This window comes from Penicillium bovifimosum (assembly GCF_028826915.1).
Source record: "Penicillium bovifimosum strain IBT 22155 chromosome Unknown utg000005l_segment0_segment0, whole genome shotgun sequence".
Taxonomy (NCBI): Eukaryota; Fungi; Ascomycota; class Eurotiomycetes; order Eurotiales; family Aspergillaceae; genus Penicillium; species Penicillium bovifimosum.
Window position 1 is genome coordinate 1,485,996 of NW_026622714.1, and position 15,875 is coordinate 1,501,870.

The 15,875-nt window shown below is 50.5% G+C and overlaps 7 protein-coding genes across 7 annotated transcripts; 4 read left to right on the forward strand and 3 right to left on the reverse strand.

Annotated features, from left to right (window-relative positions):
• Positions 1 to 663: 663 nt before the first annotated feature.
• On the reverse strand, positions 664 to 1,812 carry N7515_005740 (uncharacterized protein; the record flags this gene model as incomplete). The annotated part of the gene is made up of 4 exons (XM_056666484.1): positions 664 to 948; positions 1,017 to 1,230; positions 1,291 to 1,577; positions 1,654 to 1,812. 4 exons carry the CDS (start codon positions 1,810 to 1,812, stop codon positions 664 to 666), a joined length of 945 nt encoding a protein of 314 aa, XP_056520080.1.
• Positions 1,813 to 3,471: 1,659 nt separating this feature from the next.
• N7515_005741 (uncharacterized protein) lies at positions 3,472 to 4,302 on the reverse strand (the record flags this gene model as incomplete). The annotated part of the gene is made up of 1 exon (XM_056666485.1): positions 3,472 to 4,302. The coding sequence occupies one exon, from the start codon at positions 4,300 to 4,302 to the stop codon at positions 3,472 to 3,474; it is 831 nt and encodes a 276-aa protein (XP_056520081.1).
• Positions 4,303 to 5,842: 1,540 nt separating this feature from the next.
• On the forward strand, positions 5,843 to 6,412 carry N7515_005742 (Bys1 family protein; the record flags this gene model as incomplete). Its single annotated transcript, XM_056666486.1, has 1 exon — positions 5,843 to 6,412. One exon carries the CDS (start codon positions 5,843 to 5,845, stop codon positions 6,410 to 6,412), a length of 570 nt encoding a protein of 189 aa, XP_056520082.1.
• Positions 6,413 to 7,822: 1,410 nt separating this feature from the next.
• N7515_005743 (hydroxyacid-oxoacid transhydrogenase) lies at positions 7,823 to 9,416 on the forward strand (the record flags this gene model as incomplete). Its single annotated transcript, XM_056666487.1, has 3 exons — positions 7,823 to 8,247; positions 8,325 to 8,383; positions 8,443 to 9,416. The coding sequence occupies 3 exons, from the start codon at positions 7,823 to 7,825 to the stop codon at positions 9,414 to 9,416; spliced, it is 1,458 nt and encodes a 485-aa protein (XP_056520083.1).
• Positions 9,417 to 9,799: 383 nt separating this feature from the next.
• Positions 9,800 to 11,465, reverse strand: N7515_005744 (Zn(II)2Cys6 transcription factor; the record flags this gene model as incomplete). The annotated part of the gene is made up of 2 exons (XM_056666488.1): positions 9,800 to 11,356; positions 11,409 to 11,465. The coding sequence occupies 2 exons, from the start codon at positions 11,463 to 11,465 to the stop codon at positions 9,800 to 9,802; spliced, it is 1,614 nt and encodes a 537-aa protein (XP_056520084.1).
• Positions 11,466 to 12,497: 1,032 nt separating this feature from the next.
• On the forward strand, positions 12,498 to 13,530 carry N7515_005745 (aminoglycoside phosphotransferase family protein; the record flags this gene model as incomplete). The annotated part of the gene is made up of 2 exons (XM_056666489.1): positions 12,498 to 12,904; positions 12,957 to 13,530. 2 exons carry the CDS (start codon positions 12,498 to 12,500, stop codon positions 13,528 to 13,530), a joined length of 981 nt encoding a protein of 326 aa, XP_056520085.1.
• A 246-nt stretch (positions 13,531 to 13,776) lies between these two features.
• Positions 13,777 to 15,684, forward strand: N7515_005746 (uncharacterized protein; the record flags this gene model as incomplete). Its single annotated transcript, XM_056666490.1, has 3 exons — positions 13,777 to 14,029; positions 14,080 to 14,295; positions 14,363 to 15,684. The coding sequence occupies 3 exons, from the start codon at positions 13,777 to 13,779 to the stop codon at positions 15,682 to 15,684; spliced, it is 1,791 nt and encodes a 596-aa protein (XP_056520086.1).
• Between the last annotated feature and the right edge of the window lie 191 nt (positions 15,685 to 15,875).

Sequence of the window (15,875 nt, forward strand, 5' to 3'; positions counted from 1 at the left end):
GGCGAGCATGTTCTCAAGTAAATTCTGCTCCAATATTTCTGTATTCCAAGTAAAAGCTCGTACATTGTATCAGAAGCTACCTAGGTAGGTATATCATACCTGCAATTGTTGAATCAATCATCACTATATACTGTGTACTGTGTACTGCGTACGTAGTCCAAAACTTCGAGATGCAGAGATCGGCAAACCGAGGCCCTGCCGCCCTTCCGATGCCGGTCCGATCTCTTTGCATTGTACGGAGTATGCAGCGTATCGTACATTCCGTCTCCAGAACCCTCTCAATCATTGAATTCGCGAGGAGATTAGGAGATAAAGCTCGAGACAGCCTCAGACTGACGGCATTTTATTCAGCTAACAACCTCTGAATGAATCCGGAGCCTGCATAAAGTAGCAGGGCAGGGACGATGAAACAAGCACAAACGGAGAAATGTCAAGTCTTTCCATCTGTCTCTTCATAGGTATTCGACTTCTACCATCTTTACATGCGCAGTATACGTCTTGAAGAAACATCTTCTATTTGGTCTTACGCCTAACTCGCCATCCTTAAAGCAAACCGGGTATCCCAGCCCATCCTCCGAATACGCCATAAATCAACGCCGAATAAAGTCACAGACAGCCACCGAAAGAACCAATCATGTTACACATCAATCGAACCGTAACTGGTCATCGTAGATGCAATGGGATATCAGGTATATCGTCTCGACTTCGCACTCGGTCCAGGTGTAGCGTGTGGGCACTCGCACTCTTTGTAGGAGTGACGAGGGAATCAAATGCTTCAAGGTCGCCACGGACACGGTAGCGTTGTGGGCTATTATGTGGGCTAGTGGCGGGGGAAACAAACAGCTGGCCGTTCTTCTTGCGCATCCAGTGCATGCGCAAGCTGTCGAGGGCGGTCTTGAAGTCATCCAAGATCACGGTATCGCAGAGGCATTTGAAAATAAAGGACAGCTAGGGATTGAGTTAGTAAGAAGCAGAGACCGGGAAGTTCTTAGCTGTCTTTGTGTGAATAGACTCACTTTCCAGAACGGCTGGACACCTGTTGGGAGCGGGATGGTAAAGGCATTCAGCACGCTGCAGATATCGACGATCATGAATATAATCGAGGCGCACATCGAGACCAGCATGATTCCGAACCGCGGACTGACGACTACTAATTCCCATAGTCCGAAGTTGTATTCGCGCTTGATTGTCCAGAATAGACTGGCGGTTGTGAAGATCCACCACGGATCGCTGTGGACAGGTTATGTTAGGGGCTGGGACAGATTTGATGGATGGAACGGAATCACTAACCGGAACAAAGCCTCCAGTGGTCTGGTTTTCAGGAAGATCTTATTGATATTGTTGAAATAAGTGAAGTTCGCATAGATCTCCAGTCCCCAATACGGCCAACAAAAAACCACCGTGGTAATGTAGATGATCGAAACCTTGCGGGAGAGAAATGGCCGGTTCTTCATCCATGCGATGACATTGTGTAGAGCCCAGGATATGTTGAGGCCGATCGCGGTGACGGAGAGGTACCAGCCGTAGACAGGCTCGTGGGGGAAGATGAAAGTACCGTGAGCCATGCCTAGAAGAAGCTGCAACAAGTGAGAGAATGAGCAAGGACCCTACTAATTTGAAGATTATTCGGGCAATTTGCCGTTCGCAACTCACCTCGGCGAAGATCAGCTTGTGCAGTAGAATATGTGACTTCATGTTGGCCACGGTGATAGCAGCCATGACGAGCAGACTCCCGACTAACAGCCCTTGACCCCATGCTTCGAGAATTAAGGCGTCAGCCTCCGTAGGCTTGGAAATGTGATCGGTGGACATCGTGGGCCGTATTTATATCACTCATGCGTGGGTTGCTAGGGGGGAGAATCGAAGATAGATAGTGATCGAGGGGATCAAACAACGGGTCTTTATTGGGATGGAGAATAGACAGATTTAAATCCAAGTTGAGTCATGAAGGCATGGAATCGAGAAAAAGAGCCGTGGTCCCAATCTCGTACATCCGCGACATTATGAGCCTATTAGGGTTTGTCGTCAAAAGGGAACGACGGGACTTAAGTGATTTCGATCTCGCTTTGAAGTGTCCCCAGCCGACAAAGCTTTAGCCTTTAGCGCCTTTCCCTTGTCCTATTTGGAAACTCCGGCCGTACAGAGAAAATTACCTGCGACGCCACCAACTGCTAGACTAACGTCGTTTACAGGGGTCAGGGCGGGGTGCAATATGGCCCATGGGAGAGACTCGAGGTTACAAGCCAGAAGGAAAAAGAGCAGAAGAGATAACTTGTTCCTGTGCTGCGAACTGAGAGGAAACTGAAAGAAGAAGGGCTGCGCATCCTTTTCATATTTTTCTGCCATTGCTCCTTCTCTGACCTTTCGTTTGCTCTTTCTCTTAGCTATCGCTTACTCCTCACATCGTCACACTGTGACACTCGAATGTAAAGCTATGGACTCGAAGCGCAATGCAAAACTTTGCGACATACAATCGAATTCAATAAAGCAAAAGTTCAATATATCCCTAGGTTCTGAATTCCCCCTCGCATCTTGTCAGTGTGTCACAGCTCTGCAAAGCATTCCCACGAGTTGGATGTCCGTGCCCACGGAGAAACGGGGTTACGGGGGTGGCGTTTTCAGTCAACAAACGGCTTCTTTTGTTTGTCATTGCGTTTGTTCGAATCTCGAGTCCAATCAAAGGAGAAATTGAAAACAAAGGTAACAAAAAGGTAACTACTTCGTTGCTATCCCCCACCCAACGTTTCAGAATCTCCAGGCCCCAGGGCCACGAAGGCTGAAGCCCTCTAAACGCGGGCCTTGGCCCTCGAATGAGTGTTTTGTCCGTTATTTCTCCGTCTCCATCTTCTCCACTCTTGGCTATGCAGGTCCAGTAGTAGTACTCGGCTTGTGCTTTGAGCCCCGGGGATATCAAGCACGGTCCACGGATTCGTGTTCAATTTACACCCCCCTTTGTATTATGAATGGACTCGAGATCGAGTCAAGTATTCTCTGGCAGGATTGACTGAGAACTTCTCAGTGACGATGAATCTTTGAGGCAAATTAGAACAGTTAGCATCAATGTTCCGCATGTTCCTGTCTCTCATCGGATAGCCCAAGAGTCAAGAGTCACGAGTGAGTCGAGTCAAGACCCCAGGTTGCATGTTGCAGGAATGACCGAATGAGGGTTCCGTTGTGAAATTCAACCTGGAGTATAGTTTATCCGACAACCACCCCTCATGGCCCGTACACAGTACTCTCCGTCATTCACTACAACAGCCCGCAATAGTTCAATGTCAATAGATTTTCCTTGCTCTTAACCCATTGATCCCCATTTCCAAAATACAATAGTTCGGGGAACTGTGCGTGTAAATTCGGTTTCTCGGGGCCCTCGCGATTGACCGCTAAAATTATCCTTTCATAACTAGATACAGCGTGCCACTTCCTGAAAACGAACGCTCCACTGGCAGCCTCTTCTCGAGTTTGGGCGAATCAGTTAACAAGGAACTGAAGGATCTGGTCGAAGCCGTTAGGCTCCTTGATCCAGTGGCCGTCACCCTCCGCCCCAGTGAACTCGTGCCATTCGACGCGTACCATGATCCTCCGTAGAATTCGAGATGCCTGCCGTCCGAGTTCCACAGATATCCACGCATCGTCTGCTCCATGGCTTAAGAACACCGGAGTAGATAAGACAGAGCTGTCTATGGGTTGGTTAGCCTGCGATATCTCATGACCGGCAATTTCATCAAAGAAGAATGCAGATATTAGGTGCTGTGGCTGGTGGATATAAGGACTATTGGGGGTTGGTTCGCATAGCAAACCCTCTAGCTGCTGTGCGAATGGTAACCAGCCACAAAAGCCTAGCAGACCACCTAGTGGTTCCTGAATTCGCCCCATCCCAATTGCAGCGAAGAACGCCCATAAGGCGGTTGCCATCCCCTGGCTAATACCTCCAAGATAGATGTGGGAAAGCCGCCCATCTAGTAGCCTAGCTTCCCCCTCGAGAATATCAAGAATGTGCAAAACTGACTCTCTTAATCCGTCTTTCTGCAATTCCTGTCTTTTCTGGATATCTGTCAGGGAGTAGGCATCAAACCAGGAGCACATCTCTTCTTGGAACGTAGTGCTCCATCGGTTGCGTGAGGTTGGGAAGACCCAACGATAGGTAGGTAGGCAGGAGGAGAGACTTTTGCCCTTGGAAGTTGCGGATGAGAAAAACTCTTCGGCGAACTCGAGGCCATTACTGCCGCGACCATGAAGCAGAATAATCGTATGGGTGTGAGAGGTTTGAGGATGGTGGATGTGAGGTGCAGGGAATTCCATGACAGCTGTCTGTATTTCTTGATCCGGGAAGTGTCAATTTTTTCTAGAATCATGTAAAGGTATATCGGTCACTGTCAGCGATGCCTTTTAAACGTAAAACGACTCGCACCGCCTCGGTCGCACAAAGAAAAGAGACCGTCTAGGACCGCCAATGATAATGTGTACTGCAGCCAATCCCCCATGGCAAGGACGAAGGTCACGTGACCACGGGCGAGGAGGCTGTTTCATAATTGCTTCGCTAACGCTCAGCAATAACGATCTTTACTCCTTCCAGCTGGTTCCTTGGACTGTCGAAACGATGCGATGGCGATCTTTCCATGCCCTTCCGCGTCGATCATACTACACATCATGTCACGTTGCACATGGATCAAACTTTCGAGTGTCGCAGGGCCATTGAGTCTGTCCTACCAAATAACCACGGGGACCGTTCGGCATGTCTTTGCATCTCGCGATCGAGCAACGGGTTTCCCCTTGCCATCGTGTTACACTCATTCCCTTGGAATCTTCTACTCGCCAGGTCACATCTCGATGGACTTCGAGGATTGAACCCCCGAGTGACATGGTGACATTGCCGATTATATGGCGTAGTACTCCTTGATGAAGATTGATGCTAATTATGTTGAAGCTAATCTCTCATTCCAGCGAGGTGAACCTAAAGAATTCTCCGTGCGATCTCGTCTGTCAAATCTCACATTCCTGAGGCGAGATGAATGTTCAGAACGCCACAGTTGCCCTAGCCACGGTGTTATTTTGATGCGTATTCACCATTTATTGACGATTTCTCATCAATGGCGGGCCTGCATTGCAGGCCTGTCCATGCTTGACTACATCCGGTGTGTGACAAGGTACAAATGCTGTTGGAGAGCATGAACCTTCGGCACAGTGTTGCTACTTGCGTGCACATGCACTGATGCACAGCTGGATATCTAGCCGATTCGCTACAAGTGCCACTCCTATTGACACAGCGGGCTAGTCAGAGTTTACCGTTAAACCTGAATACCGACAAATTCAGACAGCTCGGCTCTTCTAATCCTGTTGCTGGCCTTCAAGATGGAATTGTATGGAATTGCAGGGCCGTGCATTCCTTGCTGCGGCAGCTTAGGAATCCAAGGAATCGTTCTATCCCACCGACAATCCGGTTTGTCCCATGGGCCATGGGGATACAAAGCCACCATTTGCGTCAAAATAGGAAAGTGGTAGCATTCTTCAGATGTTTCGGTTAGATAAATGGATGGGATTCCCTGGGCCCTTGTACACCGTGGTACTTTTACATTCCTTCAATTCACACCATGTGTACCTTGCGAAGCATAGCTTGTCACGCAGTTCCCCTGGAGCCGGGATCATAGCAACTGGCCAGATGAATCTACGCAGTAGAAGAATTATCCAGACTCATATCGCATCACAACAACAGTGGAATGACAGGCCAGATGCAGGAACGATGAAATCTATATAAAGCCATCTTCGTCCCCGTCTCCAAACCCAAGCACAGTCATATCCGAACCAAGACTACCTGAACAAAACAACAGCCACATCACCCAAAATGTATCTCTCAACAATCCTCCTCTCCCTCACCACCCTCGCCCTCTCAACCCCAACAATCCACGACGCCCACCTAGCTGCAAGACAGGAGATTCCCTACGGTGCCTACGGAACCCCAGCCTACACCCCCTCCCCGCGGCCCACACCGTACAGAGTAGGGCACGCCATCGTGCAAAACCACTGCCCGTTCCCAGTCTATATCTGGTCCGTCAGCTCAACCGTGCAGCCAATGCGAACCATCAACCCCAACGACGTCTACAACGAGCGCTTCCACGCGGATACTGATACCGGTGGCATCGCCATCAAGATCAGTACCGAGTCCGACGGACTGTACACCAGTGCTCCGCAGATGATCTTTGCGTACAATCTTTCCTATGACCGAGTTGGGGATCGGAGTCAGGAGAAGGTGTGGTATGACCTCAATGATGTGTTTGGTGATCCATTTGAGGGATATCCTGTTAGTTTGACGCCGTCGGAGCCGGCGATTTCTTGGGAGGATGGGGTGCAGCCGGCTGGGAGTCAGATTCGGGTTGTTGATTCTTCAACGGATTTGGTTTTGTCGCTCTGTTAACTGTGGGTTGGCCTGTGATGGAGATGTGGGCTAAAACCTAGTTTACAGTGTTTGATGTTGGGTACGACATGATTTACGGATAGTGATAGGTACCGTGTGAGTTTATATATGTAGTGCCGCGCAATTGAATGTACGTGCTTTATCTGTGCTCGTGAGCCCTTGTTTCCCGCCGCTAAGGCCCTCAATGGCCTTGCAAATGGGGTTGCGAGCTCGAATACGAAACCTTGGCATTGCGATCAATTGAGTGTTAGGGCTCGGGATTTCATCGTAAGGTAACTGGGCCCAAGAATAGGTAGACATCCTGTTTGACAGGGACATTCTTCAGTGGAGGCATTAATAGTTACTGGCGATGATACTCAGCTCTCTGTTGATGACATGCATGCCCGGGACAACCTAAGACCCAACCCAGCCTCGGCGAGAGATCAATCACCCAAGTAACACTATAAGCGTATACCTGTAAGTGTTAACTATATGCAAAAATGAAAAGGACATATGTACAATGTGCAGTACTTTTAAAACATCAACAAATATATTCTGTCCAGTTGGTGAGCTTTCCGTCAACTGGCAAGCTTCCCGAGCGTCAACTGGCAAGTATTCCACCAACTGGCGAGCCCATATCCCCACCAATTGCCCCAATAATCACACTGCTACACGTGGCGTGTCCGATATGGTGTTTAACTAATGACAGAAAGTATTAAATTCTATTAATTTTCAAAGTGAATGGTCGATTCACAAACTGCTTGATCTCATCGACCTCTGTGCTTGCGGACTGAGCCTAGGTTGCAAGTATGTAGTTGTTGGGCATGGGATCTACGAGGAATTTGTGGAGGTATCCTCTCTGGATCCTGATTGGCCCGATGATCTTCAGGTGTTAGCTAGCACTGGCCTTTCGGACCTTTCTTACCTGGATAGTTCTACCTTATTACGTGTATTCAGATCGCTTGTTGAAACTTCTTATACATAGTAGCTTTAACAACATTTCATCCTTTGTCCAGAATCATGAATGGATACAAAACAACATATGTTTGATGTCGGGCAGTTTGGACGAGTTTAGACCTCGGTTGTACAGAGTAGGGTCTGTAGGGATCGCCACGAAATTGACAACCAACCTACTAACTGTTGATTTCTCCAAAATGGAGAGAGTAGTAAGATAAACCATGGCAACTGATCATTGATCAATTACCCTACATAAGCCAGCTGCTGCAAGAGAATAAACCGCCGAGTATGAGATTGCAGAGCGCCGAGTGCAGACCTCGGCGAGAAGTCCGAGTCGGATTCCCCGCATTTCTCCAACTTTGTCCCACAATTTCTCTCCGACCCGACCTGACCTGACCTTCTTTACCTCTCTATCCTCCCCTAGCCAGACACTCTCCTCTCAATCACTCTAGAGAGCCACAAACACAGACCGCAATGGTTTCTCCAGCTATCAGGGTCGCTCCTTCCGCGGCCAATCGCGCCATGAACTTGCTACGCACAGTACAATACACCCACCCACCTAACTGCCCATGCCACAAAAACCCCAACCACCACCACAACCACCAGCAGACGCCCTCTCTGCTGAACCATGTCAAGCGTCGCATGTCTACGCCCATTGACCGCTCCCGCGAGAAGGAGTATGCCTTTGAAATGGCGGCGTCCAGCATTCGCTTCGGCCCTGGCGCAACCCGGGAGGTCGGAATGGACTTCACTAACCTCGGCGCCAAGCGTGTGTGCATCGTCACCGACTCCAATGTTGCCAAGCTTGATGCTATGAAGCAGGCTGTCGAAGGCCTTACTCGTGAGGGTATTGAGTTCACTATTTTCGATAAAGTCCGCACTGAGCCGAAGGATAGCTCGTACGTAATGCTTTCTCCAACCAAACCCAGATGGCGGTTCGGCTTGTATAATTGCTAACCCATGTCTCCAAATGAAGTATTAAGGAGGCTATTGCTTTCGCCAAGCCCTACAACCCCGATGCCTTCCTAGCTGTCGGTACGTTTCATGTCTCCCTGGTACCTCCGCTATCCCACCCGAAACTAACATCCAAACAGGCGGCGGCTCCGTAATTGACACTGCCAAATTGATGAACCTATACACCGTCTTCCCAGAGGCAGGCTTCCTAGACTTCGTCAACGCCCCCCTGGGCAAAGGCCTCCCAGTAGACCGGCCATTGCGCCCCCTCGTCGCCGTCCCCACAACAGCAGGGACGGGCTCCGAGACAACCGGCACCGCCATTTTCGACCTCGTCTCCAAGAAAGCCAAAACCGGCATCGCCCACCGCAACCTGAAACCCACCCTCGGCATCTGCGACCCCCTCAACACGCGCACCATGCCCTCAGCCGTGCACGCCGCTTCCGGCCTGGACGTCCTCTGCCACTCCCTCGAATCCTGGACCGCCATCCCGTACAACGAGCGCACTCCCCGCCCAACAAACCCCATCAACCGCCCCGCCTACCAGGGCGCAAACCCCATCTCCGACATCTTCTCCCTCGCCGCTCTGCGCGCAACGGTCAAGTACCTGCCCCGCGCCGTCCGCGACCCCGACGACCACGAAGCGCAGTCGGAGATGCTCCTCGCCGCTACGCTTGCCGGTGTCGGCTTCGGTAATGCCGGTGTTCACCTCTGCCACGGTATGAGTTACCCGATCTCCAGCCAGAACCCGGGCTATAAGCATGCCGGGTATCAGGTTGATCACCCGATCATTCCGCACGGTGTCTCAGTGGCTGTCACTGCGCCGGCTGTCTTCCGCTTCACCGCGGCGTCGAACCCGGACCGCCATCTTGCGGCTGCGGAGGCGTTTGGGGTGGATATTTCGAGTGTTAAGCGCGAGAGTGCGGGTGAGGTGCTTGGTGCGGCTATTGCTGAGTTCTTGGCTAAGCTGGGTGACCAGCCGCGGGGCTTGAAGGATCTTGGTTTCAAGCCGGCGGATGTGGAGGGCTTGGTTGAGGGGACTATCCCGCAGCAGCGCGTGTTGATGCTGGCGCCGAACTTGAGTAAGGAGTTGGAGGCTGAGAGGGGGAGTTGAGGAATTTGCTCGAGCAATCTATGGATTACTAGGCTGTTGGATCAACTCCCAGGGCGACTGGAATTGGAGAATGGATGCCCCTCTCATATCCCTATATTTGTATACATTCATAGTGCAATGGAGGACAGCTGGTACAAAATTGGATACATGCTGTGACGTCTTCATTCGTTTATACTGCAGGTGGGAACTTATAGACCAGAAAATGGAAAATCATAGACTAAACAGGTATATGCGATGTATTTACTGCCACAGATGCATGGATGCGTAGAATAATGGGCTATCAAAAACAGTCATGTCTAGGCCAGCTAGAAGCAAGACCGTTTGATGCTAATGCAAGTAGTTGCTAGTTATCGTGGCCGCGGTGGTTGTGTGCACGGTGCACCTCATACGGAAGCAGAATTATCGGCTGGGAGGACCTTTGCGCCGATGACACCCATCGACGACGCGATTCGATCCAGCCAGATAACCGCACGAGGATCATGCGGATCAGAAGTCCGTTTCGGGCCCTGTCCAAGCTCTGAGTGAATGCGGAATGGGAGGGATAAGCTTTCGGTAACAGCAGTTGAAGATGAACTGGAAATCTCTCCGATTCCACCACCAGTGCTTGGTGGGATGTCGATATGTGATTCAGAAGAGGGTTCGGTGACTTGAAATAGACCCTGGAGACGGCTGGACAACTGCTCTAATGTTTGCAGCATGCTTTCGGCACCGCTGAGAAGCAAAGATGGGCCGGTGTCGGGGAAGGACTCTGGCTCAGGGCCAACGAAGGACCCGGGACGCTGGACAATACCCTGCTGACGCTCACTGTGGGCGGTGATACAAGACCGAAGCTCGACGACGAGCGAGCGCAGCCGACTGAAAGTGTCCTGTATACGTCCGAGAAGGGCTATCACAGCCTGAGAGTCTGGTTCTGCCACAGAAAGGAGGTCACGGGTCTCGCTGATGTACCGCGGACATTTGACAATCTCCATGAAGACAAGGTCCGATATTTCCCCGTAAGCAGACCACTCGCCAGACTTCTGACAATCCTCAGTCCTCACTTTCGTCGCCAGGGCTTGCCACCCTTCCTCATCCAGAAAACAGGGTTGACCCGTGTAGACGGCTGTAGCAATCAGAAAGCCACGAAAAGCAATCCAACAATACCTCCCGAACCCAGACTCGTGTGCCTCCGGACCCCGGCTTATCATCAGCCGCTTCGCGCCGTCAGAATGCGCGACCCAGGCGTCCGGTGTAGTCTGTGCGTACATCTCAAAGACGCTGAGGATGATAGCCGTGCAAAGCATGCTGTCGGACTTCGCATGTTCGACTTTGGATATGGCGCGGATGACCTCTCTCAGTGATTGCGAGTACATCTGTCGACTGGCTTTGTAGAGTGCTTGGTCGTTGGTTAGATATGCTAGATAAAAAGACCCCAGACAGCAAACTGCGGAATCGAGATAGGTATCCTGCCCGAAGCTCATGACGATATGCTCTGCAAACCCAGGTGCACCGCCAGATCGGAACCGGTTATGGTAGTATAGTGTTGGAAATGAGGTGCTGATGAAGTTGAGAAATAGTTGCGGCTGAGCTGCGCGCAGGGATTTGCGAACCAAAGACGGGGACAGTTTTTCATCCCAGACGCCTGATGCAGAGTGTTGGTGCATTAGGGCAATGGCATTGCTGCGTACTACAGCCGCAGCGGCGGTGGAGTCATCGCGTGCGGCAGGCGGCTCACTTTGGCTTGAACCTGTAGTCGAGTCTGTAGCAACAGCCGTAGACGGGGCGGTGGGCAATGCCGATGCAGATGGTCCAGCTGAGACGTCTCTCCCCTTCTGCCGCGCAGAACGATGTCGACGCGCGAGATTAGGACCTTCATCTTGGAAGCGGAAGGTCCGTCTGTACCCCGGACAGGCACGACCATATCTTCGGCATTGGCTACACTCTGGCACTGCCTCATCGCACTAGGGAGCTTATTAGCCATGTCTCAATTGGCTAATGGGGAATAATTCTAACCTTGATACGTCGCTCGCGACACAGGGCGCAGCCTGTACTATGTGGAACTCCCACCATGGTGTTCAGCCCCGAGATATCATTGCGGGGGAGGAAATGGTCTCGGAATTCGGGCGAGTGTTTTATATTAATGTACCCATTTCCCCGGGTTCGAACACGTTTACCGATTGCCGGCTGAGGACTCTGTGATACTGAAGACGTTAAAAAAAGGACTTGGCCCTTGGGTATGATTCTGTGAGATTTACGAGATAGGCGTGGAGGAATCTTCCAAGCGAATGTCGGAATGGGGCCGGGAGTGGTAGTCGTTTCAGCGCGAATTTATTTTTAATCTCGAATCATGATTTATACGATGTGGTAGATGTGTGAAGGTCGGTTTATTCTGGTGGATACGAGTGTCGTTTACAATTTCCAGCGATGGGCCAACAGGCAAGTTTGACGCCAACTGGCAGGTTTGACGTTGGCTCTTGCCGACTCGATTCAAACACGATGGACTGGCTCCGTGATGTACGAGATACTCAATGAACATGAGAACACCAACGGTGTATTAAAAGAGCTGCAAGAATTGTTCAGCGAGACTCCGAGGCTTCTGGAGCTGAACTAGCTGAGCACTCGTGTAGGGACTAGGAGAGATTTGGCCCCAGGATCAACAAGGTCCCACCTCTAATTTTAGATTTAGACTAATTAGTGGAGCTCGCATAGGAAGAAGGGTTATTCCCTCTTTGCGTCGGAGCAATATCTACTAACCGCTATACAGAGTCGGTGTCTGTCAGAGTCCTTGCCAATCGTCGGACCGTCGGAACTTCTTCGCCTCCCGGTGGACTTACAATGACGGAATGATTCGCTGAATCAAGTCAGTAAGGACTAATACTTACCCTAAATCTAATACCCCGAACAAACGCTGGTGCTCTTTTGAACCTCGTCGATACTTTACGGCAGTGTGAGGTTGGTCTAGTTCACTTCGATGATAAAAGTCATTGGCCCCCTGACAGTATTAAATAGCGGTGAGCCTTAAACGAAGCTATAGTTAGCAGTCCTAGTTCTCACTTTTCTTTACTCCGTACATTCTCCAGCTCCTCTCCGCTCCAGTTCGCAATGACGACTTATGTTATTTACAATACTGACAACGCAATTGGTGCATTCTTCAACTCGACCACTGCCACAAGACAGCAATGCGATGAAGTTGCTATTTCTCGCGCCGGTGGTGTGCCCACTGCCTTACAGATGCAGGGAGTGTGCAGCTATACCGTGACAGCAGGACCTGATAACTCCAAGCTCTTCCAGTTCCGAGATGAGAACTCTCCCATTGATATGGGTAACATTGCCCTTGCCAAAGCAACTCATCCCGAATTTGTGTCTAGCTGCAAGTATCACGGTACCTTGGGTGATTCGTCAGTCCATATCTATGAGATGGAATGTCTTCCTGGGACTGCCCATATAACGGCGGGTATCCCTCCAGACGATATGTCCCGACAGTATAACACTATTAAGGACTTTGCAAGGTGCGCTAAGTACGGTTTTTGCTCCATTGTAAGGACTAACATTGTGAAACAGGTTCTTTGCACAGTCATGGAACAACGGTCAACAGCCATGCTCAGACATAACCGCGACCTTGCTTAGAGAGTTCCAATCAAATTTCGACCTTCTTGCTCGAGACCTACCATCTCGCTTTACACCAAACCTAGAAAGAGTCCGAAAGGAGCTCCCATCTATCTTCTCGGCCCTCCCCTTTGTTCTTAGCCACGGTGACCTTAACATGATGAATGTTCTCGTCGATCCTAAAACCGGGCATATCACAGGGATTGTTGACTGGGCTGAATCAAGGATTCTACCCTTTGGCTTCGCACTTTATGGGCTTGAGAATCTTTTAGGCTGGATGGATTCAGAAGGGTGGCACTACTACGATTGCTACCGTGAACTCGAGAGCCTCTTCTGGCAAACCTTTCGTGGGGAGGCTTATGATTTCAGTGATGCTAATTTATATCTGATCCACACTGCGAGGATGGCTGGACTTTTCTACCATTATGGCTTTAATTTTGACTTAAAAGGCGTGGTGCAAAGTGTGCGGATGGGCCAGCTGGATGGTTCGCTGGCATATCTCGATGCTTTCTGTGTTGCTAATGAGTGACATCTCTTTGAGCCTGCTTATAATTGGTTGTAAGGCAGGAGATGAATAGATGATAGGACAATGTGATGAAGAAAAAGAAAAGAAAGTTTGAGATCCAATCTGAGTGCGCGCCTGCCGCGGTAGAGGGGGTAGAGGGGGAAAGTACAACTTGTAAGCTTGCCTCGAGGGATTGAGGGGTTTCTGTGCTTCCTGAGAAAAGTCACCTCTTGTCATCTGTCATCATTCTATCCCGTAAAACAATTCACTATGACACTCCTCACCAATGCCCGCCCTAAAGTCCTTGTGCCTGAAAAGTTGTCACAAGATGGACTAAGTCTCCTGCGCGATTCGCTGGACGTACACGAGCGAAAGGACCTCAGTGCCGACGAATTGCTTGAAATCATCCCAGATTACGATGCCCTGCTCGTTCGCTCCGAAACTCAAGTCACCGCCACTGTGCTGCGGGCTGCAAAGAACTTGAAGGTTGTAGCGCGTGCAGGTGTTGGAGTTGACAACGTCGGTATGTTCTGATGTGGTCGTACGGCGAATTGGCTATTTACCGGTAAACAGATGTTGGTGAAGCGACAAAGCTTGGAATCGTTGTGGTCAATTCTCCCTCGGGAAACATTGGTGCAGCGGCCGAGCATACAATTGCGTTGATGATGTCCATGGCGAGAAAAATCCCCGAGAGCTGTGCAAGTCTCAAGGATGGCAAATGGGAGCGAAGCAAGTTCGTCGGTGTGGAAGTCAAGGGCAAAACATTGTCGATAATTGGTCTTGGGAAAGGTAACTAAGTCTAGCGATCCAAATCTATGCGTTGAATAGCGAAAGGGCTAACGATGCACTGCGATAGTGGGGCTGACGGTAGCACGATTGGCCAAGGGTTTGGGCATGAATGTGAATGCTCTTGACCCATATGCGTCCCCGGCAGTGGCAGCTTCAGCCTCGGTTACCCTTGTATCGTCACTCCCAGAGCTGCTTGCATCTGCCGACTTTCTGACCATCCATACCCCGCTCATTGCCTCGACTCGAGGAATGATTGCGGAAGCTGAGCTCGCACAACTCAAGCCAGGTGCTCGTGTACTAAATGTGGCTCGAGGAGGAACATTTGATGAAGAGGCATTGCGTGCGGCACTAGAATCTGGCCACCTGGCTGGTGCTGCTATCGATGTATTCACTTCAGAGCCGCCTGCTCCTGGCTCATCTGCTGCACGATTAATCGCCCATCCGCGAGCGATCGTCACACCGCACCTGGGCGCGTCCACAGTAGAAGCACAAGAGAACGTATCAGTCGACGTGTGCGAGCAGGTCCTTGAAATCTTGCAGGGATCGTTGCCACGCAGCGCTGTAAATGCCCCACTGATACTACCCGAGGAGTACAAAAAGCTTCAACCATTTGTGCGTCTCGTTGAGAAGCTTGGCAGCCTCTATACTCAACACTATGCTGCTTCCCCTGGTGGAGCCATGGGCAGAAATACCTTTGATCTGATATATCAAGGCGAGTTGGCGAGTATCAGCAACACAAAGCCGCTTTTCGCAGCTTTGATCAAAGGCCTGCTTGCGCCTATCAGCAGTGTAGAGGGACTCAACATCAATATCGTTAACGCTGAAATGGTTGCTCGCGAGCGTGGCATCTTCGTCTCAGAGCAACATTCCCGCGACCCATCAGATCACTCTTCCTTCTCATCGTTGGTCACACTCGTTGCGCGTCCGCCTTCTAGGGCATCATCCCGCGCGCCAGCTTCAGGTGACGCCTCAACGGTCTCAGCACCGGATCAACACCATCGAATAATTTCTGGTACCTGCTCCGGTGATCAGCCCTTGATCACTCGCTTGGGCCGATTTGAGGCCTCCTTTGAGCCGGAGGGGACATTGTTGATTTGCGAGAACTATGATTCCCCGGGCAAGATTGGTGTCGTGGGTAACATTCTTGGCCAGGAAGGCGTGAACATCAACTTCATGACAGTTGCTCCTGTTTCAACCAAACTGACCATCAGTGAAAACCCAATGATGTCTCTCCCTACAGATGACGGCACTCAGGGGCCTGCCGCAAAGGGCGAACATTTGAAGGAAGCTCTTATGATTCTAGGCATTGACCGGGGAGTCCCTGCTCATGTTACAGCTGCCTTGGCTAAGGAAAAGGGTATCTTGAGCGCTTGTGCTGTTACCCTTTGATGCTACAGATTTGGGTCCTAATGACTCTCCTGAGGTCGTATTATTCCCGGGGAAGGGAGATTACTTGCGGTTACAGTTACTCAACGCCCTTGAACCCGTATTTCAACCACGGCAAATGCTTTTTGTTTCATGAGAATGACTTCCCAGTCTAGGTATAAGCACAGTATTAGTAACTAGGAAATGATTAGTTA